At 40.6% G+C, this 20,257-nt stretch overlaps 1 protein-coding gene across 10 annotated transcripts in view; it reads left to right on the top strand.

The window, feature by feature from the left end:
* Positions 1-5,920: 5,920 nt before the first annotated feature.
* The window catches only part of ARHGAP12 (Rho GTPase activating protein 12), an 80,809-nt gene continuing 66,472 nt past the window's right edge, over positions 5,921-20,257 (top strand). For 6 of the 10 annotated variants that reach the window (XM_075082502.1, XM_075082503.1, XM_075082504.1 and 3 more), the window contains exons 1-2: positions 5,946-6,038; positions 11,894-12,648. In XM_075082502.1, coding sequence (XP_074938603.1) covers positions 11,980-12,648 — 669 coding nt within the window. In that variant the 5' untranslated portion in view covers positions 5,946-6,038; positions 11,894-11,979. Of the gene's footprint in view, positions 6,039-11,893; positions 12,649-20,257 lie in introns of all 10 variants that reach the window. The other 4 variants (XM_075082509.1, XM_075082510.1, XM_075082511.1 and 1 more) reach the window with 1 other exon arrangement.

The raw sequence follows: 20,257 nt of genomic DNA on the forward strand, positions 1-20,257 counted from the left end.
AGGATCAAAATCCCTCTTCATGTTTGTTATGTTCAGGTAAATGTGAAATATGGAAATGGTTAGGGACCTCGCAGAAGATGGAGGCACTGCTCACGTGTTTCAAATAGTCTCTTCCATGCTGACTGATGAAAGAAAGTATATTTTGCCCTTGCTACTACTGGCTATTGCAATTCTTATTTGTATTATGGGTAGAAAGGGCCTTCTAATTTCCAACTCACATCTGTTCTCAGCTCAAATAGGAGAGCCACCCTGCATGTACAGTAGTTTGCCCAGCCACATAGACAGGCCTCGACACTACAGCTGTGCCTGTACTAGTAAATAAAACAGGCTAAGGCCGTCCTTTGGCCCCGGTGAACTGGCAGCATCTGTCAGCTAAACTGTTTCACCCTCAAAATGAGAGTGGATACATCCAAAGCACCTGATGGGAACACTCTCTGGTCCATGCTGATTCTCAAACTGCTTGAACATGGAGAGATTCAGTTTGGCCAAAACCATGTGGCAACACCGTGCCAGGGAGTGTGGTAACAATTTAACATGGTGGGTTGCCCCATTTGTTTACCAGCACAGCCACAGCCTTAGTCTGTGCTTTGCAAGAATATTTACTGAGTTGAATATCACAATTATCACAATTATCAGACAAAATATTTTTATGCATCACTGGGATCCATAGAGTGAAAACTTTTCCATCAGGATTGCTCTCTAGCTCTGTTCTCACCAAGACCACCCCATGGTGACCAAGCAACATCTTTAAGAGAAAATATCATCCTTATAGACCAAAAGATTTCAGAGAAAAACTGAAATATAATACATGCATGTCTATTTTTCTGAGGATAGGTAGGATTAAATTCACTACAAGCAGCTGAAAATAAAAATTCTAAGTCACTCAATTTTCTCTCATGAATTTGTCTAATTCTTTTTGAACATGAAAACTTTTGGCATTCACCAATTCCAGTCGCAATGATTTCCACTCTTTAACTACATCAACAGGCTTTAGAGTGCAATTGATCTGATCACGGTGTCTACCTTAAGCTGAGATGAATTATTCTCCAGGCTCCCTTGTCAAAAATACAACTCCATTGAATATCAAGGGAGCTTAGACATCTGCCTTAGATGCAGATACATACTAGCAGACACCCAAAAAACTTGGGCAGAATGAATCTCTGCCCTGACTTTTAGCTATGCCTGTTAAGTGGAGATGAATCCCACCCAGTCTATCAATTTCTGCTGTTCCTCAGAAATAGCATTCAATATAAACTGGATGACCTCACATAACTTCACTTTGACCATCCACTGGGAACTTTGCTGGACCTTGAGAAGCCTCTGCAGTTGCATGGGATTAGCAATGCGCAGCATGAGTTTGAGCTTCCAGTTTCAGGGCACCTGGAAGCGAGCACGTTGCTCGCTGAGCCATGCTGGCATGGACATTAGAGCAAATTCTGAACTTGTGTGATTTGGGGAACCAGAAACTGCCTCCTGTATCTTCTCTAAGCCTGAATTTTGTGCAGTATATTAAAATGAACTTTGATACGAATAAAACATTTACCATACAAGGTTTTATTTCGTTCTTTGGCACAGCTATGTAATAGCTTCATATTTCATTAGATTCTGCTTATCAGTGGTTCATAAATGCAATTCCTTCCTTTTCATTAGACAAAAATAAGCTACTCAGAAATTAAAGACACTGGTGCAGGACTCTCCTTGATTCTCCAAAGTATAAATGGACATTTACATTGTGTTTTTTGAATATCAATATCTTTCATTATAGGTTTATCCCAGGAAAGGGATATTGTTATTTAAAGGATTAATTATGCCTGTTGTATGTTTTGCCTGTTAGCTCAAATCACGGCTAGATCAAGACACGACTAGTTGTGCAGAGCTGACTAAGATTTTGCTTAGGCAAAGGTCATAAGTCAAGGTAGCACAAAGAAATGTCCTCCTTCACACACTGTCTGCTTTAGCGATTCTGTCAGAAAATGATTCGGTACCTGTTACTTCTCTGCTGTGACTCATGCGCATCATGGAGGTGATACATTTCAGAATACTATGCTCGAGAAGAGAAAAGCGACAAACAATTTAACTTCACAGGTAAGTGGTGAGCCTGGTCTTGGCAAGAGCAGAGTTAAAGGATCTGTTTGAACCAAACAAATCTCACTTTGTTCTTTGGTAATGCTGACAATGAGGTAGTTGTAATAAATTGTTCTTTACTTGCAAACTGAGACGGCTAATACAAACAAAAGGCACATTTGAATTTTTGTCACAGCTTCCATTGGATGATGTCAGAGAGAGACACAAATACTGAACAGCACAATGACTGTGTGGCCAATGAACAGAACAAAGTAAAAAAGCACGTGTTGGCCACAGCCTGTTCTGGCTAATACGATTTACAAAATTAGTCTGCTGGCAAGATGGGAAAATCTTACAAATTCCTCCCTGATTTTTCACAGTAAAACAAATGATCTCCAAACTGCAGATAAAAGTTCCTTCTTAAGGCAGAGAACATTCCTTTGTAGTGTCATGGTGAAAGAAGTTCTTCCCTGAACTTCTGAGAAATCTGGGTTCCTTTTTCTATATACTTTATTTTCTTTGTTTCCTTTAAAATTGATTTTCCTTATAATGCACAGTTATATAAATAAATACGGCTTATCTGTTAGTTGAGTCAGGAGATGGGGAGTAAGTTGACAAGTTCATGCAAAAAGCCCACACTATCTGCACTTTGTTAGAAAGTGCTTTTGTAGTAGTGAGAAAGAACAGAAAGGAGGAATTAATTGTATGTAGATGTGTAGGTAGTAAAAATCTTTTTAGATAGAGGTGAGAGGCTAGAAGCTGTCAAAAAACAGAGAGTAGGAGCAGAGTAGAGAGGAGATGCCCCAGGTAATGTGCTTTTTATCAGGCAAGTTGAACCATTTTATAAAAGCCGCTCGTAAGTAGTATTTGAAGTAAAATAAAAATATTTTCTGTTTATATCAGAACTGTTTGCTTAATTAAGTGCATTTCTTTGTCTAAATTCAGAATGGTTTCTCTAGGGCATATCACTACTGAGGTTGTAAGACCAAGCACAGAGAAAAAGTCTCTGAAAAAAGGAGTGAAAACCCAAGGAGACAGCAAAATGAGCAAGGTAGATATTTGCAGTATCTGCCTGTAAGGTGTGAGAAAGCTTTTTGTGTTTGCCTTCTTAGTAATTTCCGAAAGAAAGAATCAACATAGTTCATAATGAGATTAGTCTGTTTGGCGAGGGGGGGGTGGCAAACAATGAATAAACAGCACGTCTCTGTTGGTTACGTAACATCAGTCCTGGCATTACGAGCAATGGGACTGCAATGTCCCATCTCAGATATGCTTTTCAAATTAATTAAAACATGACACACATCTAGAATTACTGCAACTGAGGCATAAAATAATGGACAGCTGAACTTGCAGAGGCTTGAAATAGAGGGCTTGGGGGAAAACAATAGCAAAAAAGTAAAATGGAATTTTGCCCTTCAAAATTAATAGGCTCAGATTTTTATACACGACCCTGGTATTTCAGAACTTTGAATCTAAGGAGAGAAAGCATCCTTCCTGTGTCTAATTCAAACACTGAAAATGGTGTTCCGTTTTTCCATTTCCATGTTTCCAAGACGGGGTTTGCAGAACTATGAAATTTGTTTTCTATGTATTTGTGTTTTATGACAGATTGTGAAGTTTTGGGTCAACTTTTTCTCCAAAATTGTGACATTTATAATGTCACTTTCTTATGTGGCTTCTCCTGCACCTCTATACGTCTGCCTGCTTTAACAAAACTTGTGGGAGCTTAATTATACTTGAGACAACTCCCTTGTGGCAAACATAGTTATATTTGGATGAAGATTTTGAAAGACATGGCAAAACAGGACAGACAGACAGACACAGTTCAAACACTGACTTTTCATAAGGAATCGGTTTACGAAGGCAGAGATTGATGTCTTTGTGTGTGAGTTGTGACATAAAACATTCAGAATGCAATAGATAAATGAGTTAAGAGTCCTGTAGTTTCTACCACAGCTCACACATGTTATATAAAGCAATAGTAGTTGGCAATTCTTTCAGTCTGAGATTCACGATGTCACTACATGTACTGGATCTTTCCACCTAACATACACATATAGTCCCATCTGAGGTGCCAGTACGACAGCCGTCCTCCATCTCCAGGAAAAACAAGTTATGGTGAGTAAAGGTTGCGAACTCTCGCTCTTTCTACGCCAGTGAAATGATAGAGAAATCCTTCATAGGCAGAATACGCAAGAGATGCTAAAATTGGAACTTGGGCTGGACAGTTTATTTGTAATGTGGAATCTTTCATGACTTCACTTGGGCAGGGACTCAAAATTACATATCTTCTGGCACCTTCAGCTCTATTATGCACGTTGATATTATGTGGGACCACTGGTTCAACTCTGACTCAAAGGGAAGAGTGTCTCAGACTGAATCACTAATGCCATATCCTGCAGCACTCTGGTGAAGCCTTGGCAGTAAGGAAAGATAATTACAATGTGGTTACTATGACTGATTTTTGAGATGCTTTTATGTATACCTCAGGCATGTCAGTAGGTAAAATGCAGCCAGCTTGCTCTGAAATGCCCAAATGTCCTAAGTATGTTATTTTCTGACACAAAAATGGGCATACAGATAGAATTCTACTAGGCGAAAACATCCAGCTGAACGCGATACCCTGAAATACTCTGTATCTTTTCCATATATAAATACATAATTTACAAAAGAGTAAGTATGAATAGAAACCTTTCCTTTTACATGTTTCTTTTGCCTTTTTATGATAAATAATGGACATCTATATATAGGATGTTATTTCCCTTACAATAGAAATACTAGTCTCTAGTCTGTTTTTCCACACTCTGTGAATAAGTGTCAAACGAGTAGGTGTGACAGTGGGATCAGCCTTAATCTGTCAACAGAATTTTAATAATGATGTTTTGTGGACAGACGGCCCAAAGACAAACGATCCTTGGTGTCAAGGGGACATTTTCACAAGCATTCTGGCCAAGATACACAGAAGCAAAACCTTAAGGTATTTACAGCGTTTACTACCTGTCTTGCATGTTGTCACATGCCACCTGATCCGGGGCATCAAGGAAATATCAATACTGGAAATATCAATCAGTATGAAAATATGTCCACGTGTTCTGTCATACCTATTGATGCTATTTTTATCTTTCTCTCAAATACAGTCTCTGTTTCTCTCTTTCACTTACTTGCACTCCTCAGGTCTCTCCCTGTTGCCTTTCTTTCCCTTCAGCAGACCTGTTCTTCCCACCTTTTGAGGATTTTACTGCCCCTTTCCTTCTTGTTAAAATAATGTATGCTAAAATAATCAAAGAATAAGTTAGGGCCAACACTAGCCTTGATTAGATTAATAGAAAGCAGCCAGTTTACACATCTCAGCGCCGTTGTTTCAGGATGTTTGCAGATTCATTCAGATACTGCCATATCAGTTACAGTCAGTTCATGCTTTCAAGGTTATCCCTGCAACCATGAGGACTAGATACCATTTTTTTTTTTTTTTTAGAGAGAAAGATAAGATTACTTAAAATTAGAAAGCGCTGTGAAGGTCACATAAATGTTCCCAAACTGGATGCTTCACAACTTTTACTAATATAATATGAGATACCGAGCAAATTAACTTGGAAGAGCTGAATAGGACCATTTTTTATGATTTCCATTCTGTCAGACTATTAAAAATTTGTGGTTCCTTCAGTTGCCAACTACTAAACACCCAGGGAGGCCCCGGTCGCAGCGAGGATGGCGTGCAGGCTTGCTTTCCCCCGGGGCAAGGTCCGAGCGCGCCGCTGCGCCGACGGGCAGGGCCGGAGCGGACCGGACGGGAGCGGCCGGACCCGGGGCGCCCCGCCCCGCCCTCCCCGCCACACCCCCGCCCCCGCCCCCGGCACGTGACGAGGGAGCGGTGACGCCGCCGTGCCCTGGAGCTTGGAGCTCGGCGCGGGGCGGGGAGCGGCGGCAACCGGAGCGGGGAGCGGGGCCCGGGACAGGCCGCGCCGCCGAGGCAGGTGAGGGGCCGCGCCTCCCGGCACGGCGGCGGGAGGAGGAGGGCGGGGAGGACTGAGCCGCCGGGGCAGTCGGGCACGGCAGGGTGGCCCTCGGTGGGCGGAGGGCACGGCGGCACTCGGGCCGGGGCCGGATCGCGGCGGCGGCCTCAGCCCCCCGGCGCCGCCTGCCCTGCCTGCCCGCCGGGGCGCGCCGCTCGTGCCAGGCGGCCGGCGGCGGGTCTGGGCGGCGCCGCCCCGCCGTGCCCCCGTTGGCGGAGGTTTCGTTCCCCGAGCGCCGCCGGGAACGCCGAGTTGGCGGCGGGAGGCGGCCCCGCACCTGGGCGCTGCCGGTGGGCCCGCGGTGCCGGCGGCGGCCGGGCCGGGCAGGGCCGCCGACCTGCCTTGTGCGGCCGCCGCTCACCTGCCGGGGCCGCGGCCGGCGGGAGACAAAGGGAGGCGGCGGGCAGCGGCGGCCCTTCCCGGGCGCCCCCTGCCCCGGGGCGCGGCGGTTTGGCGGCCGTGCGCGAACCCGAGCGCGGGGCGGCTGGGCCGGGCGGGGCGAGGCGGTGCGGGCCCCCCGCGCCATTTATAGCCGGGCGCTGGGGTCAGCGGCTTAACAAAAGGCCGCGGCGGGGAGCGAGCGGGCCGGTGGCGGGCTGCGGGGGTGCTGCGGCGCGGCCGGGAGGCTGCCCTGACAGCTGTTTAAAATGCATCGCTTGCTCAGTGCTCTGAGTCAGACAGCTATTAAATGGTTACTTATTATGCCTTTAATTTTTAAGGAAGTGTGAGCTCTGGGAAGCTAGTTCACTTGGGAGTTGCGCTCGGTTACCTGTGTTAGTAATATCTGTGGAAGCAGTAAAGGATTAAGCTTGTTTTCATAAAGCTTGCAAGTTTTCCGTGTTTCGTCTATATTTATTGTTTGCATTTACATCTTTGCATCTATTTTTACACAACTTTGCATACTCTAGATGCATACTTTGCAGATGGTGGTTTTTACAGGCACCGGTTGCCTGCATGACAGTATCAGCTGAGGAGTTAGTTATGCTGGACAAAGCATGGTGCCCCTCTGGAAGATAGGCATGAATAGGGTTCAGTTCTGAGAAGGATGTTGTGTGACCTGTCTCCTGAGCAGTGGTTATGCAGCATGGCTCGAACCCCTAAGAAAACTGCCCAGGGAGAAGCAGAATCATAGAATCCAGCAAGCTGTGGCCAGGGTATCTCGTCTGGCCTGAACCGATATGAATTTATCCTAATTTAGCCTCACTAATTGAGTTTATTTCTGTATCAGCACCGCGGAAGTGTTCATTTCAGTAGTGGGTGAAGTTTGATGCTGAAAATGGAAAAAGATTACGCAAGTCAACTGCTGCTGCTTTGCAGGGCACCGTGAACAAGGTCACACGAGGAATTTTAAGGCAACTGGTTAATATCCTTAGTGGCATTTTTAATAACTTATCAGCTGTTTGTATTATAAAATAAGTAACAATTCCTTAGCCATGGTGAGTAAGGTTTTTTCCAAAAGGAAAATATAAGAAATAGCAAAAAGTTGTGTTTTTTTTTAAAGTGTATCTCAAGGCTTGACTACCTGGTTCTAGAAGATCAGAAGAAAATACTCTGTGTCTGGTAATTTCGAGAGAGGTGTGAAACGCCTCTTGTGTACCTCCTGATTTTTTTTTTTGCCTTTAGATCTTGGCTAATGCTGAAGTTCGGGGTGATAGTGTCTAATATGATATCTGATCATATTAATTAGACATTGCGTATGATTGTATGTGTATACATGCGTCTCTGTGTTAGGACCATGTTTCTTTCATGACCATTTGCGTGCGCTTCAAGATCAAGTTAGTGAGCATCGTTGTGTGGTTAAGACTGAGTGCCATAGGGAGGTGACCGTGTCACTGTAGGGTTTAAGTTGCCCTAGGAAAGGCCTACCTCTGAGCAAACCTAAAGCTCTCCAAACCCAACACTCCTAAGGGTGGCTGGAGCTGTCACATTGGGGTCTAATTAGGAAGGGTCCTGATTTGAGTGGATGTAGGTGAAATCCAGCTAGAGGCAAATGTTTGCATGCAAAGCCCCTGATGCTATGTTTGCGTCCCCACATGGGGAGAGGGTGCAGGGGGGCGGGGCGAAGTTGACCTCTGCAAACACCAAGGGTTGCCAGCCTTGCTCAGTCTTAGTTGAGTAAGAGGTGGGAGTGGTTCCCATTGGAAGTTGGAGCATGAGAAGATCTACGCATGGGTATCGAGTGAAAGATCCTCTCGTTGCCTGCTTCCTGAGCGTGGCAGGGTGCTGGGCTGCTTCTGGTCTCGCACCCAGGTGGTAAGCAGCCAGGGCTGTGCAGGTCATCACGAATGGCCCCTTGCTTCAGGGCAGCGTGAATGCTCTGTGAAAGGGTGGAGTGTATTTCCACCTGGAGATGTGGCCTACCTTACATTAGTTACTCTGTAGAGTTTGGGTTTTACTTTACCAGAAGAAAAAGTGACCTGAATCTGTTTTTTGGTATTCATGAATAAATTTTCTTTGGGCTTTGTTGTCAGTGGTGCCATTCTTTGTCAGTAATCACTTAATCAGGTATTGAGGCATTATTAAAGTATTAAAGCTTACAGATGTCCTCTGTAGAAGTAAATAATTTTTCATGCTTATCATCCTCTAATTAGGGTTCTCCAACCTCCTTTACCAAAATGCGTGCCATCCAGCCTTACAGGTAATGAATGGTAAAGGAAAAAAAAAAACTTGTGAGGTTACATGGTCTGATCTGCCGTATGGCTTCAGTTGTTGACTAGTAGCACAATGAAGTCAGTACTTCAAATGCCAATATTGTGCATTCACATCTGGATTATTCTAAGCCCCTTACAGTAGAGGTTTGGCCAAGGCTTCCACGGCTCTTTAACCCAAGTTCTATGAGGCAGATACATGGACCCTTGAAAGGATGTTACAATTAGCTGTCCCCTGGGCTGCGCATGGCATACAGGCGGTCTACCCTCCGTGGCACAGCAGCTGCATTTAAAAAATTCAAACAAAATAAAACTTAATGCATTTGGAACTGTGAAATTAAGGCCATGGTAGTTGTTTGCAGACCTGCAGGGTTAATGTTGATATTTGTTAGACTTACTGAGAAAGATTTCCCGCCTATGCCATAGGTATCTCTTGCTTCTCTCTGTTGAGGTGGAGAATTAGAGCCTTCCTTGATCCTGATGATGTGAGCTGTTTATAAAACTGATGTAGTGTTCTGGCCAAAAACAGAACGCAGCCTGTCTCTTTTTGATCCTATGTTCAACATTCCAAATGTTTGCTATTGACTTGATAATTTTGCAGCTTGGATGAAAGAACAAAAAAATTGTGCTGCTTTTTTGGAAAGGCTGCAAAATGAGGCTGCAAAACTGACTTTAGAAGTGGATAGAGCTATTTTTGTAGCTACTGCATTTTATTTAACTTATATTTCTCAAAATTCTGTTATTCTTTTAAACATAAAATGTGATTCATTGAACCTCTATGTCTTGAAAAAAATGTTAAGTGTGCATTCTCAGAAAAGTTGTATGGAATTGGTAAAAGAGAAATTAAAAATCCAAGCTTTTAAACACTTGGTAGCCCTGTGGGACAGCATAGCCTTATGTTCTGGTTTTGGTTTCTGTATGGGAGAAGTAAAAACGGTGTGAACGGGTCCTCATCCTACATTTCAGCTTCCAAGGTAGCAGACCTCAGAGGTAGACTGTAGCTCGGAAACACTTGCATTTTTCTGGTATATGACCTTGAAGCTGTGAAAGGGGTTGGTAGCAGCTTTGAAGAAGTGTTGGGAGGAGTAGAGTTTGGTAACAAGGGAAAATAACATTTGTATGGCAGAGCTTCCAAAAACTAGGAAGAGAGTGGGAGTGGCTGCAATTTGTTGATGTTTACCTTCTGCTACAGTTGCTGAACATCTGCAGTGCTGCACTCAAAAATACCTATTTATGTAGAACAGCAGGTAAGCAAGTTGTTTGGTACAGAGGCTGTAAATAGACTATAATGCTGTGAATTTCAATTTATTGTTTTATGGTAGAGGGAGTAAATACCAGAATCCTAACATTCTTTTCTACTGCTTTGTGTTCCTACTGCCAGCTTTGTTGAAGGTGGTACCATCACTCTTTCTGCCAAGTCCTCAGTAAAATTGTAACTCTGACCCTGTGATTCCATTTGGAGTGTTGTAACTGATGGTAGCTTTCAAGTTACCTGTAGGAAGTGCTTCCTGGAAGTAAAAGAAGATGGACTGTGGAAGAGAGAAAGGCACAGTTCAAAGATAGGCACTTCTGTCTTGGCATCATACTTGAGCTTTTTGGCTGCTTCTTTTTCTACCAAGTTATGTGGGAAATGTATTCTCCACCCCCCCACCCCGAAGGCTCAGACCAAATAGCAGAAATAGTGAAAGAAAAATTGAAGATCTGTTAGGGGTTTCTGCTTCAGCTCTCCCAGAGGTCCCTTTTTGTTGTTGTTGTTGTTTCTGTGCCTAGTTCTGCTCAGGGTAGCCGAGTTCACTCTGTGTGTGTGCCTGCATGGAATTGCATTAGTTCCACTCTGTGGCAGGGTAAATGCTGCAAATCTCATCACAAAGTCTTAACTTGCAGAGTGGCAACTTTCTGCATAATTTGTCTCATCATGGAACATGCATTTTTAAAAAAGATTAATTTGTGAATCGTCATAAGAGTAAATGTGGCAGCATTTTACTTTAGTTCTCATATGTTCTAGTTGAATGCTAGAGATCTTCCCCTTTACTTACATGCTTTGATTTTCAAGATTAAGGAAACATCTTTCATGTTAATTTGCTATGCTGTGTTCAATGTGAGTTGGCAAGACTGATGCTTATTCCCTGATGAATTGTGACATTGCTACGTGATTAAATAGAGAGAACTTGTAGTTTATGGGTGCAGATACAGTAGTGGTTATCTGGATTATAAGATGCTAAAAGTTCTTTTCAAAATTTTCATGTATTACCCTTCCATTTATTATCCAGTTTTGGTTTTGGTTTGTAATCCTGTTTCATTATTGTTGGGGTTTTTGTTTTTAGCCCTTAAACTTTTGGTTAGATCAGTTTTTTTGTGAGGTAGATACCACAAAAAGCTTTCTTAAGAGCAAAGTAAATATGCAGAATTTAAACCACTGAAACCAAAGTATCTTGGAAATGCTAAATACTTTTATTTAATACTATCATGGTTATAGATGAAATTCTATGTGGCAGTTTCACTAGCATTTTAAAGAAATAAATAAGTGACCATACCACGTTTTATAGACAACAACTAGATGCAGAGGCAACATGATCTGCAGCCTCAGCCAGTGTGGGTTGCATAGCTCCCATGTCATCTTCTCCAGTTAGGTGAAGGTTAGCAGGCTCCGCAGGGTGTGCAGTATGCATGGGTCAAGGATTGCCAGCTTGTGCTGAACCTGGTGACTGGGCTGTAGCATTGGAGGAAGATTTAAGGGACTTTGTAAGGAATTTTGAGCACTCTGAAGGAACTATTGAACTGAAAGAGGAATCAAAGTAAGCAAATAATCTTGTCCTTTTGAAACCAGTTCCATGAAGCAATTAAGCCCGTGTGTAAGCAAGAAGTTGACTTGGATTAGTCCTCCCACCAAGCCCCTGGTAAGCAACATTATTTAGTAATAGAAAACAGGCTTAATGAGCAACTTGATAGCAGGAGGCATGTGTGAATAGGAGAGTTAAATCGGCACCTAAGTTGTTCTCCTGACTTTCTGTTTTGTCACTGAGAAAGGTATCTGAACATCTTGCATTTCTTCATCAATTCATTAGTCTGAGGTTGACATAAATGGAATAGGCAGGGTTATTTTTGAAATTATTTTCTTCTGAAGTGCTCTTAGACAATTACTTTATATGTGTTTTTTTTTCCTTACAGCTCTGATTATTAACAGGAAAGTAACACTTCTGAAACAGAATGTGGCTTACCTTTTGTCTGAAAAGGTGAAATCCTCTCAAATAGAAATGGCTGATAAAGGTGGGAAGATCCTTCCAGGACAATTGTACATTGAAGTGGAGTACGACTATGAGTATGAGGCCAAGGACAAGAAAATTGTAATTAAGCAAGGGGAAAAATACATCTTAGTGAAAAAGACTAACGATGATTGGTGGCAAGTCAAAAGAGATGAAAATTCCAAACCCTTTTATGTGCCAGCACAGTATGTGAAGGAAATACCACGAAAAGCACTTATGCCACCTGTTAAGCAAGCAAGCATGCCGCCAAATAATGCTTTGAAGTTGGCACATGGATTGCAGAGATCAACTGAAAATGTGAATAAGTCACCAGAGCTTTCTAGTTTTGGAAAATGTTCTCCAGTTCAAGTGTCTTGCTTAGTTCGAGATGCCAATCAAAATCTGGGACCAAACAATAGTACCGGTCAAACTCTTGGTTTGAGCCTGGACCTTACCCAAAACAATGGAAAACTGAACAATGAGTTGCAATCCCCCAAAGTTTCAAATCAGTATAGAACCATCTCAGTGGCTCATTTCCCATGTCCAGAGTTCCTGGAAATAGAGAAGACTAGCTTTTTGCATGAACAATCTTGTGATTCAGCAGGAGAAGGCTCAGAGAAAATTCACCAAGATTCAGAGTCTGGAGATGAGCTTAGCAGTAGCTCCACAGAACAAGTGCAGGTAAGCTAAAAAAAAAACCAACCACATGGTCCCTGTAGATTTCTGTGTGTGGTTTTTTTTTCACATTTTGTTTCCTTATTGCCATAATTTCTTGATAATGTTCTGAGATCTATTCCTAATAAATTCAGATTGTTTAAGTAAAAATGTCTTACCTCAGCATGAACTGGTTATTGAAGTCTAAACAGTTGATGTGTATATTTCTAATCCTTGCAGAGAGAATTAGGTTTGGGATTAATTCCATTTACGTTCTCTTGTGGTTGAATGTTACAGAAACACTTTTCTTTCTTTGTTAAGATTATTTTGAGATGACTCTGAATTTGGGTTGTATTTTCTTCGAGAGGGAAGGGAGCCTGCTGGACTAACTCCTCGCTTCTTGGCTTGTTGAAAAAAAGAGTGCTAGTTACTGTCAGCTTTTCCTAAGTGTGTGTATAGATAGCGTAAAGAGCTGTGAATTGTGTGTTAGTGGGTTTAATAGTTTAAAAATGGTACACTTAAAATAATCAAGCCAGAAACTAAACTCCATATAAATTTTATTTGTAGGCTTTTGTAATGAGTCAGCCTAGCCAATTCTGCCTCTCACAACTTTACTCTGGATTAAAACTCAAAACATGTGAGTTTGTTAATTAGTACTGAAGAATCTCAGGAATGATGTACTCTCACTTCAGGCTAAAACTGAGCATTGGTGGCCTTTTTCCTTAGTAAAGTGGTTTCTCTCATTTTTAAATGTCTTTTTTTTTAACATGCCTCCCCCACCCCCAACAAAAGATTAGCACTCAGATAATCAGGTCACTTCTGTTACGGGTAACCAAGTTAATTAGTCTATTGTAATGCAGGTTTGTTCTTGAACTAATGTTATATGTGTACATGCAAATAATTATGTAGGTGTGTGTATACATAATTCCCCCACTTCCCTCCCTGCATCTTTCTGTAGGGAGATGTTAAATGATTTTAAAATTCTAAGGTTAAATGTCTTGAACTCTCTTACTCTGTATTGTGAAACTGTTGTTGCTTGGGTACAAACTCATCACTATAGTGAATCCTACTTGCCAGCATGTATTCAGAGTACCAAAGGAATTCACTCAAGTATGGTATTCAAATAAAAGTTGATGCTAACTTTAGAAATAAAAATCTCATCACGGAGAGCTGTGAATCAGTACTTTGCTAATAAGACACAAAGAAGACAAAGCTGCTTAGTTAATAAGTGAGTGTGGGAAGACCTTAAAGATACAAGATTGATTTGGTGATTTATGTAGTCTTGAACTGTATGAGCTCATATATACCTATTTATTGAAATACTTGGAATCAGCAGTTTTTTGGTATCCTATTCTACTCTTGGCCTCATTCTTGAAATTCAGTGTCTCTCTAGTTATGGGACTTAATGCCTCTAATATTTGTATCTTTTATGACTATTTGATTTTAACTTCTACCCCTGCAAATAATAAAGAATAAATAGGATTACTGGATTGTATTTTTTTTTTTGTAATTTCTCACTTATGCAACGTGAAGATTGATCGGTTGTCTTGCACTTTCTTTACAGTAGTGTCCTATCTCACTGTAGTTGATATGAGCCACTTAGAACTTGGAAGGATAAAATAATTATTAGATATTTATTTGGGAAATGTGCATAGTAGCCCGTCTACTGCCATTGTAATCAGTTGCCAGAAAATTATGAAAATACTAAGGAATGTTTAGAAAGTATTTCCTATTATTTAAACTATTTAAACGGGTTTACCACACTAAATGGTTTACCATGCTAAAGTTTATATTGTATGTTAAGACAGTTCCTTCTACTGTGTTGACTACAGTTTGGTGCATCTCCTTCTCTAAAGTAGATGAAATTAATGTTATATGGGTGTCTTTTGTGAACAGTAAGAAATATATGGCCTGCTGCTCAGTTTCCACCGGACTTTGTTGATGCAGGGACACTTAATCTTTTCACCTTTCTCCCCCTCCCACCTCACCAAGTATACTTGACTCAATGCTACAACCTATTTATAAGTTGGGATTTGAGTGGGGCAGCTATGCACATATTTGTAGACTCACTGGGTTATGGAAGATCTGAAGATGGGAGTTTTCAGTGCTTAAAAATTACAAATCCTAAAAATGCTGCATTTCGGCCGTGGAAAAAGCATCGCAGCTTCTCACTGATGTTACTGAGGAACTTGCCATTATCGCGGTCTCGGATGACAAGAATGCGGGTGGTCACTGTGCCTTGCAATTGTCTTATTTTAAAACTGTGACGTAACTTAATCTCATTGTGTGCAATCACAGGCTCTTAAAATACAATGAAAACGTTTGACATTTAGTAGCCATAGGGATTAAAGCAGTAGTAGCACTGATGTCACCGTTAGTTCAGTCAGATATTCAGAGTGCCAGTCTTCTTGCTGGAACAGCCTCGCATTTTTTTAGAATTCTTTCAATAATGAGCATTGTTTAGCAGAAATCAGCTGTGCAGAAATTAATGGCTCAGAAAGCTGTTTTTATTGCTCTTAGTCTGTAGTGAGAACATCAAGTTCCCAGCTTTCACGCACAAACAGGATTTCATTTCACAAGACTGACTGTGGTTCTCCCTCCCCTGCCTGCTGTGGAGTTCAGTTTTATGCAGTCTGCATTATAATAAACTCTAAGCTACAGGTGTTTTCTCTTAAATTTGTAAGATTAGAAGCTAGAATGACCTTAATAATCGTACCTTTGTGTAGGTGATTTTTCTGGGAAGGATGAGGTGACAATATTCAGCCCTAGCCCAGCCTTCAGTGTGTTTTCAGTGTCCTGAGTGCAAATGTATGAGATGCAGAGGAATGCATATGTTATGAGATTCTTCTAAGAGGTGGTTACATTATTCTCTGAAGATTATCCTCCTTCTCCTTTCCAGTAATGAAGCGCAGGTTCTCCAACTGTACAGTTTCGAGCTCATAGGCTTGCCAGCTGTGGAAATACTTGAAAATCTGGAGTCTCCGAAGTACTGCATAAAGGAAGAATTTTTTAGCAGCCAAAATATTACATGAAATGAAAGATAGAGAGGTGACAGAGTGAGCAGAAGAATTTGCTAATGAGGATGTAAGCAAATGATCTGGTTATGAGAAAGATCAGGACTGGGTAATGAACATTCTTGACATCTTACGCAAAGAAAATCCAGCTATTGAGTGCAACTCTGGTGCATAAGGCATTGTAAGAATTGGATGTTAGTTTATGGGCTGGAACTGTAGGAAGGCTGCAGGTAATTAAAGGAACTGAGAGGAAACAAGCTCCAATTTAACTGGATTTAAGTCTCTGGTGGAGAAGGTAACTGCAGGTAGAACTGGAATTGAATTCAATCATTCAGGAGTGTATAGGAGGGCTTAAGAATCACTGACACAATGGTGGTGCTTGAATTGGTGAGAATCAATGAAATTCTATAAAATTTTAGGAAATTGGTGTCAGGTGTGATGTCCTGATCCCACAGGAAAGGCAGAAAATGCTCCTCCGAGAGGCCAGGGATGGGGGAAAAAGGAAAACTTTGAAAGAGAAGAATTATGTAGCAGAAGACAGACAGTACTTGAAAGAACCATATGGAAGGTCCCAGCAGTGTGCAAGAGAGCCATGAGTAATTGTTCTGAAGAAAAAAAATTACATGTTTAGCCATGCCTGAACAGGAAAGAAAAGTTGAAGCAAAAGTGGAAGACATTCAAAGTGGTCTTGAAAAGGAGCTTTGAGCAGTGTTTGCAGGTAAAATCTACTAAGAAGTTTTGAGAGAGAAGGCATGCAAACAGGGAAAGAGTTGGGTAAGTTCAGACATAATGTCAAGAATGGTTAGGTATTATCTTTATGAGGATGATGCTTTGGAATAAAGTCGTTACAGACAAAAATTAAAATCTGCTTTCAGCAATGCTAATGCATAACCTATGTGAAATAACTTTGTTTCTGATAAGTGCTACCTCCTCTTCCATTGTAGGAGACAGAATACATTTAATAGTAAAATACATGCATTGTCTTAATGTTACTTTTTGTGTTTATTAAAAGTTTATTTTAGTAGCAGGCAGGTTTTAATCATTATAAATATAGACAGTGACCTATTTGCAAAGATTGTTCTGTCTTTCATCCTCTTTAGTAATTGACTATTGCATAAACTGTGAAGCACTAAAGGGGATTATCACTAGGATGGCTGTTTTGCTTTGATTAATTCTGAGAAGTAAAGATCTTACAAAGAGGTCTTTCTGTCTTACCTCTGCAATTTCTGTGGGATCATTGTAATTTTTTTTAATTGAGAAAACAAACCTTTTGGTTTCTTGTAGAAGGTGTGAGTGTGTCTTCTGGAGATCTTGGCATTCTTGACTTTGTCACTTAGTAGAAAGACTGGTGGCAAATCATTACTGTTAGAATGCCTTGTTGGTCAAACATTAAACCTCCAAGATAAATGGCTGTTACTGGTTTTGTGGAGGCCAGAATTAATTTGCTTCTATTATAAGTGATTTCATGCTATTTTTTATTTCATTCATTTGCCCAAGGAATAAATAATTTGACAGTATGAAGGAAGCATGCTACATACAGGACTTTTTTCTCAATAAAACTGAGCATGTTTGCAGATTCATGTTGGTATGTATAATGTAATATTTTTAATTTGTTTTAAGTACCATCTTTTTAATATCAACTCCTTAAAATCAGCATTTGATATTCTAATGATGTTAAATGTTGAAATATGCCCAATATAATGAGGTGAAGAATAACTTTCAGTGCCAAGGAACTAAAAACTTAAGTAATTTTGTAAAAAATTAAACCTTTTTTTTTGTAATTCCAGTAACTGCTGCTAGAACTTTGTAAACAGCTTGAAATGTTTTGAGTTACATCAGTAACTCTGAGTGTTTTATGTCCAGAACCTTTAAAGAATAGTTTTCCTGGCTTTTTTTTTTGTTTCCTATCCATTGACAACAGTTCTGGATAGTTTCACTTTACACTGGTGCTGTTTGTGATCAGCTCTGTCTCAGTATTTTTAATATGTAAGTCAGCTAGCAGACAGTTGTCCCTCTTGCTCCGAGTGAGTAATTCTGGATTTAGGTGCCCTAGAGTGAGAAGGCATTGTGTCCCACTAACACTGCCTACAGCCCCTATGTGCCTCTGGACTTCCCTGCTGCAAATCAGATTGACCTTTAAAACAAACAAACAAATGAACAAACCAAGCCCACGCAAATATTACTGATGTGAGGCAATTGTCAAAAAATTGTAACCTGGGAGGCAAGCTGGTTTTAGTTGACTGGCTTGTTCTAATACTGGTGTCTGAATGCTCAGCTGAGTAAGCTACTTGGTAAGTGCAGTTTCGTGTTGTGCTTTCAGAATTGAAGCAAACATCTAAAGCACTGTCAAAATTCTGCAAGTGCCAACACAGTCTTCTGACTTTTCACCCCTATTTACCTTAATTCCATGCAGAAAATGATAAAGTGGAACTTCCAAGGCAACAGCTTCCATTAATAAATCGGTGCCTTTCATCCTGATAGAACTACTTATTAGCTCAAATGAAGCTCAAGCTGCAGTGCTTAAGGAATAAGTAATAATAAGGAATTTTCTTTTTTTTTTCCATCTAGAAAAGTGTAATTTCTAGTGTGCAATATGAATTTTGGTGCCTGCTGTCCCACCTGCCTTTTCCTTTGAAGTGATGCAAAACACCAACCTCAGCAGGGGTGACAGCAGAACCTTTATGGATGGTGGAGTAAATGCTTAAACAGAAAAGCAGCCCTAGGAAAAGGAATGGGTGTTTTGTCTGACTGCTGCCTAAACTGAAAGCAGCTGGAGATACCGGGGACTTGCTTGTTCTCCGTTGGCAGTGCTTCTGTCGGTTTTAAGTTGGGAACCTCCAGACATAGAATAAACTGAAATTGCTTTGTAATAAACAATAACCCCTATGAGAGTATTTGATCATATCTTGTTCTTGCACATAACTCTGAATATAAACAATTGCATTTGGTATGTCTTTACCTAGTTATTATCTAGGCAGTTGTTTAATATTGCAGTGCTTGCCTATGGAGTAATGTGCTGTTATTTTGCAGAATTCTAAAGAAAGTGTCATTTGTTTCACAGCAGTGTGACAAAACAGTAGGGAACGTATGACTCGGTAGAATAAAATGCAGAACACTTTTTTCTTTTTTTTTTTTAGGCAGCTCTCTCTGGAATAGTAGACATTTGTGCTTAAAAAAAGGAAAGTAAAATCTATGTGTATCTAGTACCCAAACAGCTGATATTTCTCTGACATGCCTTGCCAGATATGTTTGATTTAAAAACGATGGAAAGAAATGAGTTTTGCCCTTACATGAGGTCTGTTCTAATGCCAAAGGACAATACTTCTGGACAAAACAATCTTCCAGGATAGGAAGAATTGAAGACTTTCAAAAGGCTTTTGTGATGGTGAGTAATTGGTCAACATAGTGTTAGATTATATTTAGAATTTTTAAATTTATTCTATCTTAATATGGCTTCTGAGCTACTTCTAGGGGAAGACAAACTTTTTCAGTAGATTGTTTCATGAAAGTGCTAGGTTAATGCAGAGAAGCAATCAAAAAAGCATAGAGAATGTCAATAGTAGGAAACAGCAAAAAAAAAAAAAGCAGAACTCTTGATTTCGTGGTATTTCTGTATTTTTAAATAGCATATGGTTGTTGGCCTCTCATCTTGAAAAGGAGGTAATAGTGCTGAAAATAGCATGGAAGAAGTGAAAAGTATGAGCAGAGGCATGGAATAGTTCCTGTGTGAAGGCTTTGCAAAACCTTACATGCTAGTGGGTGCACATATTTAGTATTGCATACAGAGGACTCCTGATTTTTAAGTTGGTATTGAAATTATTGATGCTGAAATGGCTGAGAGATTGTTGAGAAGTAAAGCAACCTTAATTTTAGCACTTTATTCCCCCTTTTCCAACAGTTTTTATCTGCTTGTCCTGTCTATTCTTTTGTAAACTGTTTTGACAGAGACTTAAAGCTTGTGTACAACGATGCTCTGCAGACTGACATGGGTGTTTGGAGTCTATATTTCAGTTCTAGTTCTCTGATAAAACAGTTTTGTAAATGAAAAGTAAAAGGAGCTGTCTGAATGAATTGAGCATATTGCTAGTGCTGGGTTTTGATGCTACATTATCTGGCTTTACCTTCGTCTGTAATCAAATTCATGATTGGAACTTACTGGCTCCTGACTTAAATCTGAAGTTACATATTGCATTTTGAATTTAATTAACATAGTTTTAATTATTCCTTTTTTCTTTTTTTAATGGTTTGCTTGGGGCTTCTGGATGATCTTTGGATCATTCAGTTAAATTAAGTAGCTTCCCAGTGTTCTGTTTAAACGCAGTGCTGAAGAGCAGAGTTTTATGTATGTTTTCTGGTGGTGTCTAGTGTATGTGGTCGCTATCTTTCTCTTGCTGCCGTGGCTTATTGTTCAGTTGAATCACTTTGCTGCTCTGGTCACCTCCTGGCTTGAAAAATATTTATTACCAGTGCAGCACTGAGATGGAGTGGTGCTGGCTTAAGAGGTATTGCGATCAAGTATGATAATAGCCCATACTTGCTATTTGCAAGGATTAAACATTCCTTTATTGCAACTTGAATAGTCATAAATAGTCTAGTGTGAAGTCTGCAAATCTGACAGATTG

This window comes from Phalacrocorax aristotelis, chromosome 2 (genome assembly GCF_949628215.1).
Source record: "Phalacrocorax aristotelis chromosome 2, bGulAri2.1, whole genome shotgun sequence".
Lineage (NCBI taxonomy): Eukaryota > Metazoa > Chordata > Aves > Suliformes > Phalacrocoracidae > Phalacrocorax > Phalacrocorax aristotelis.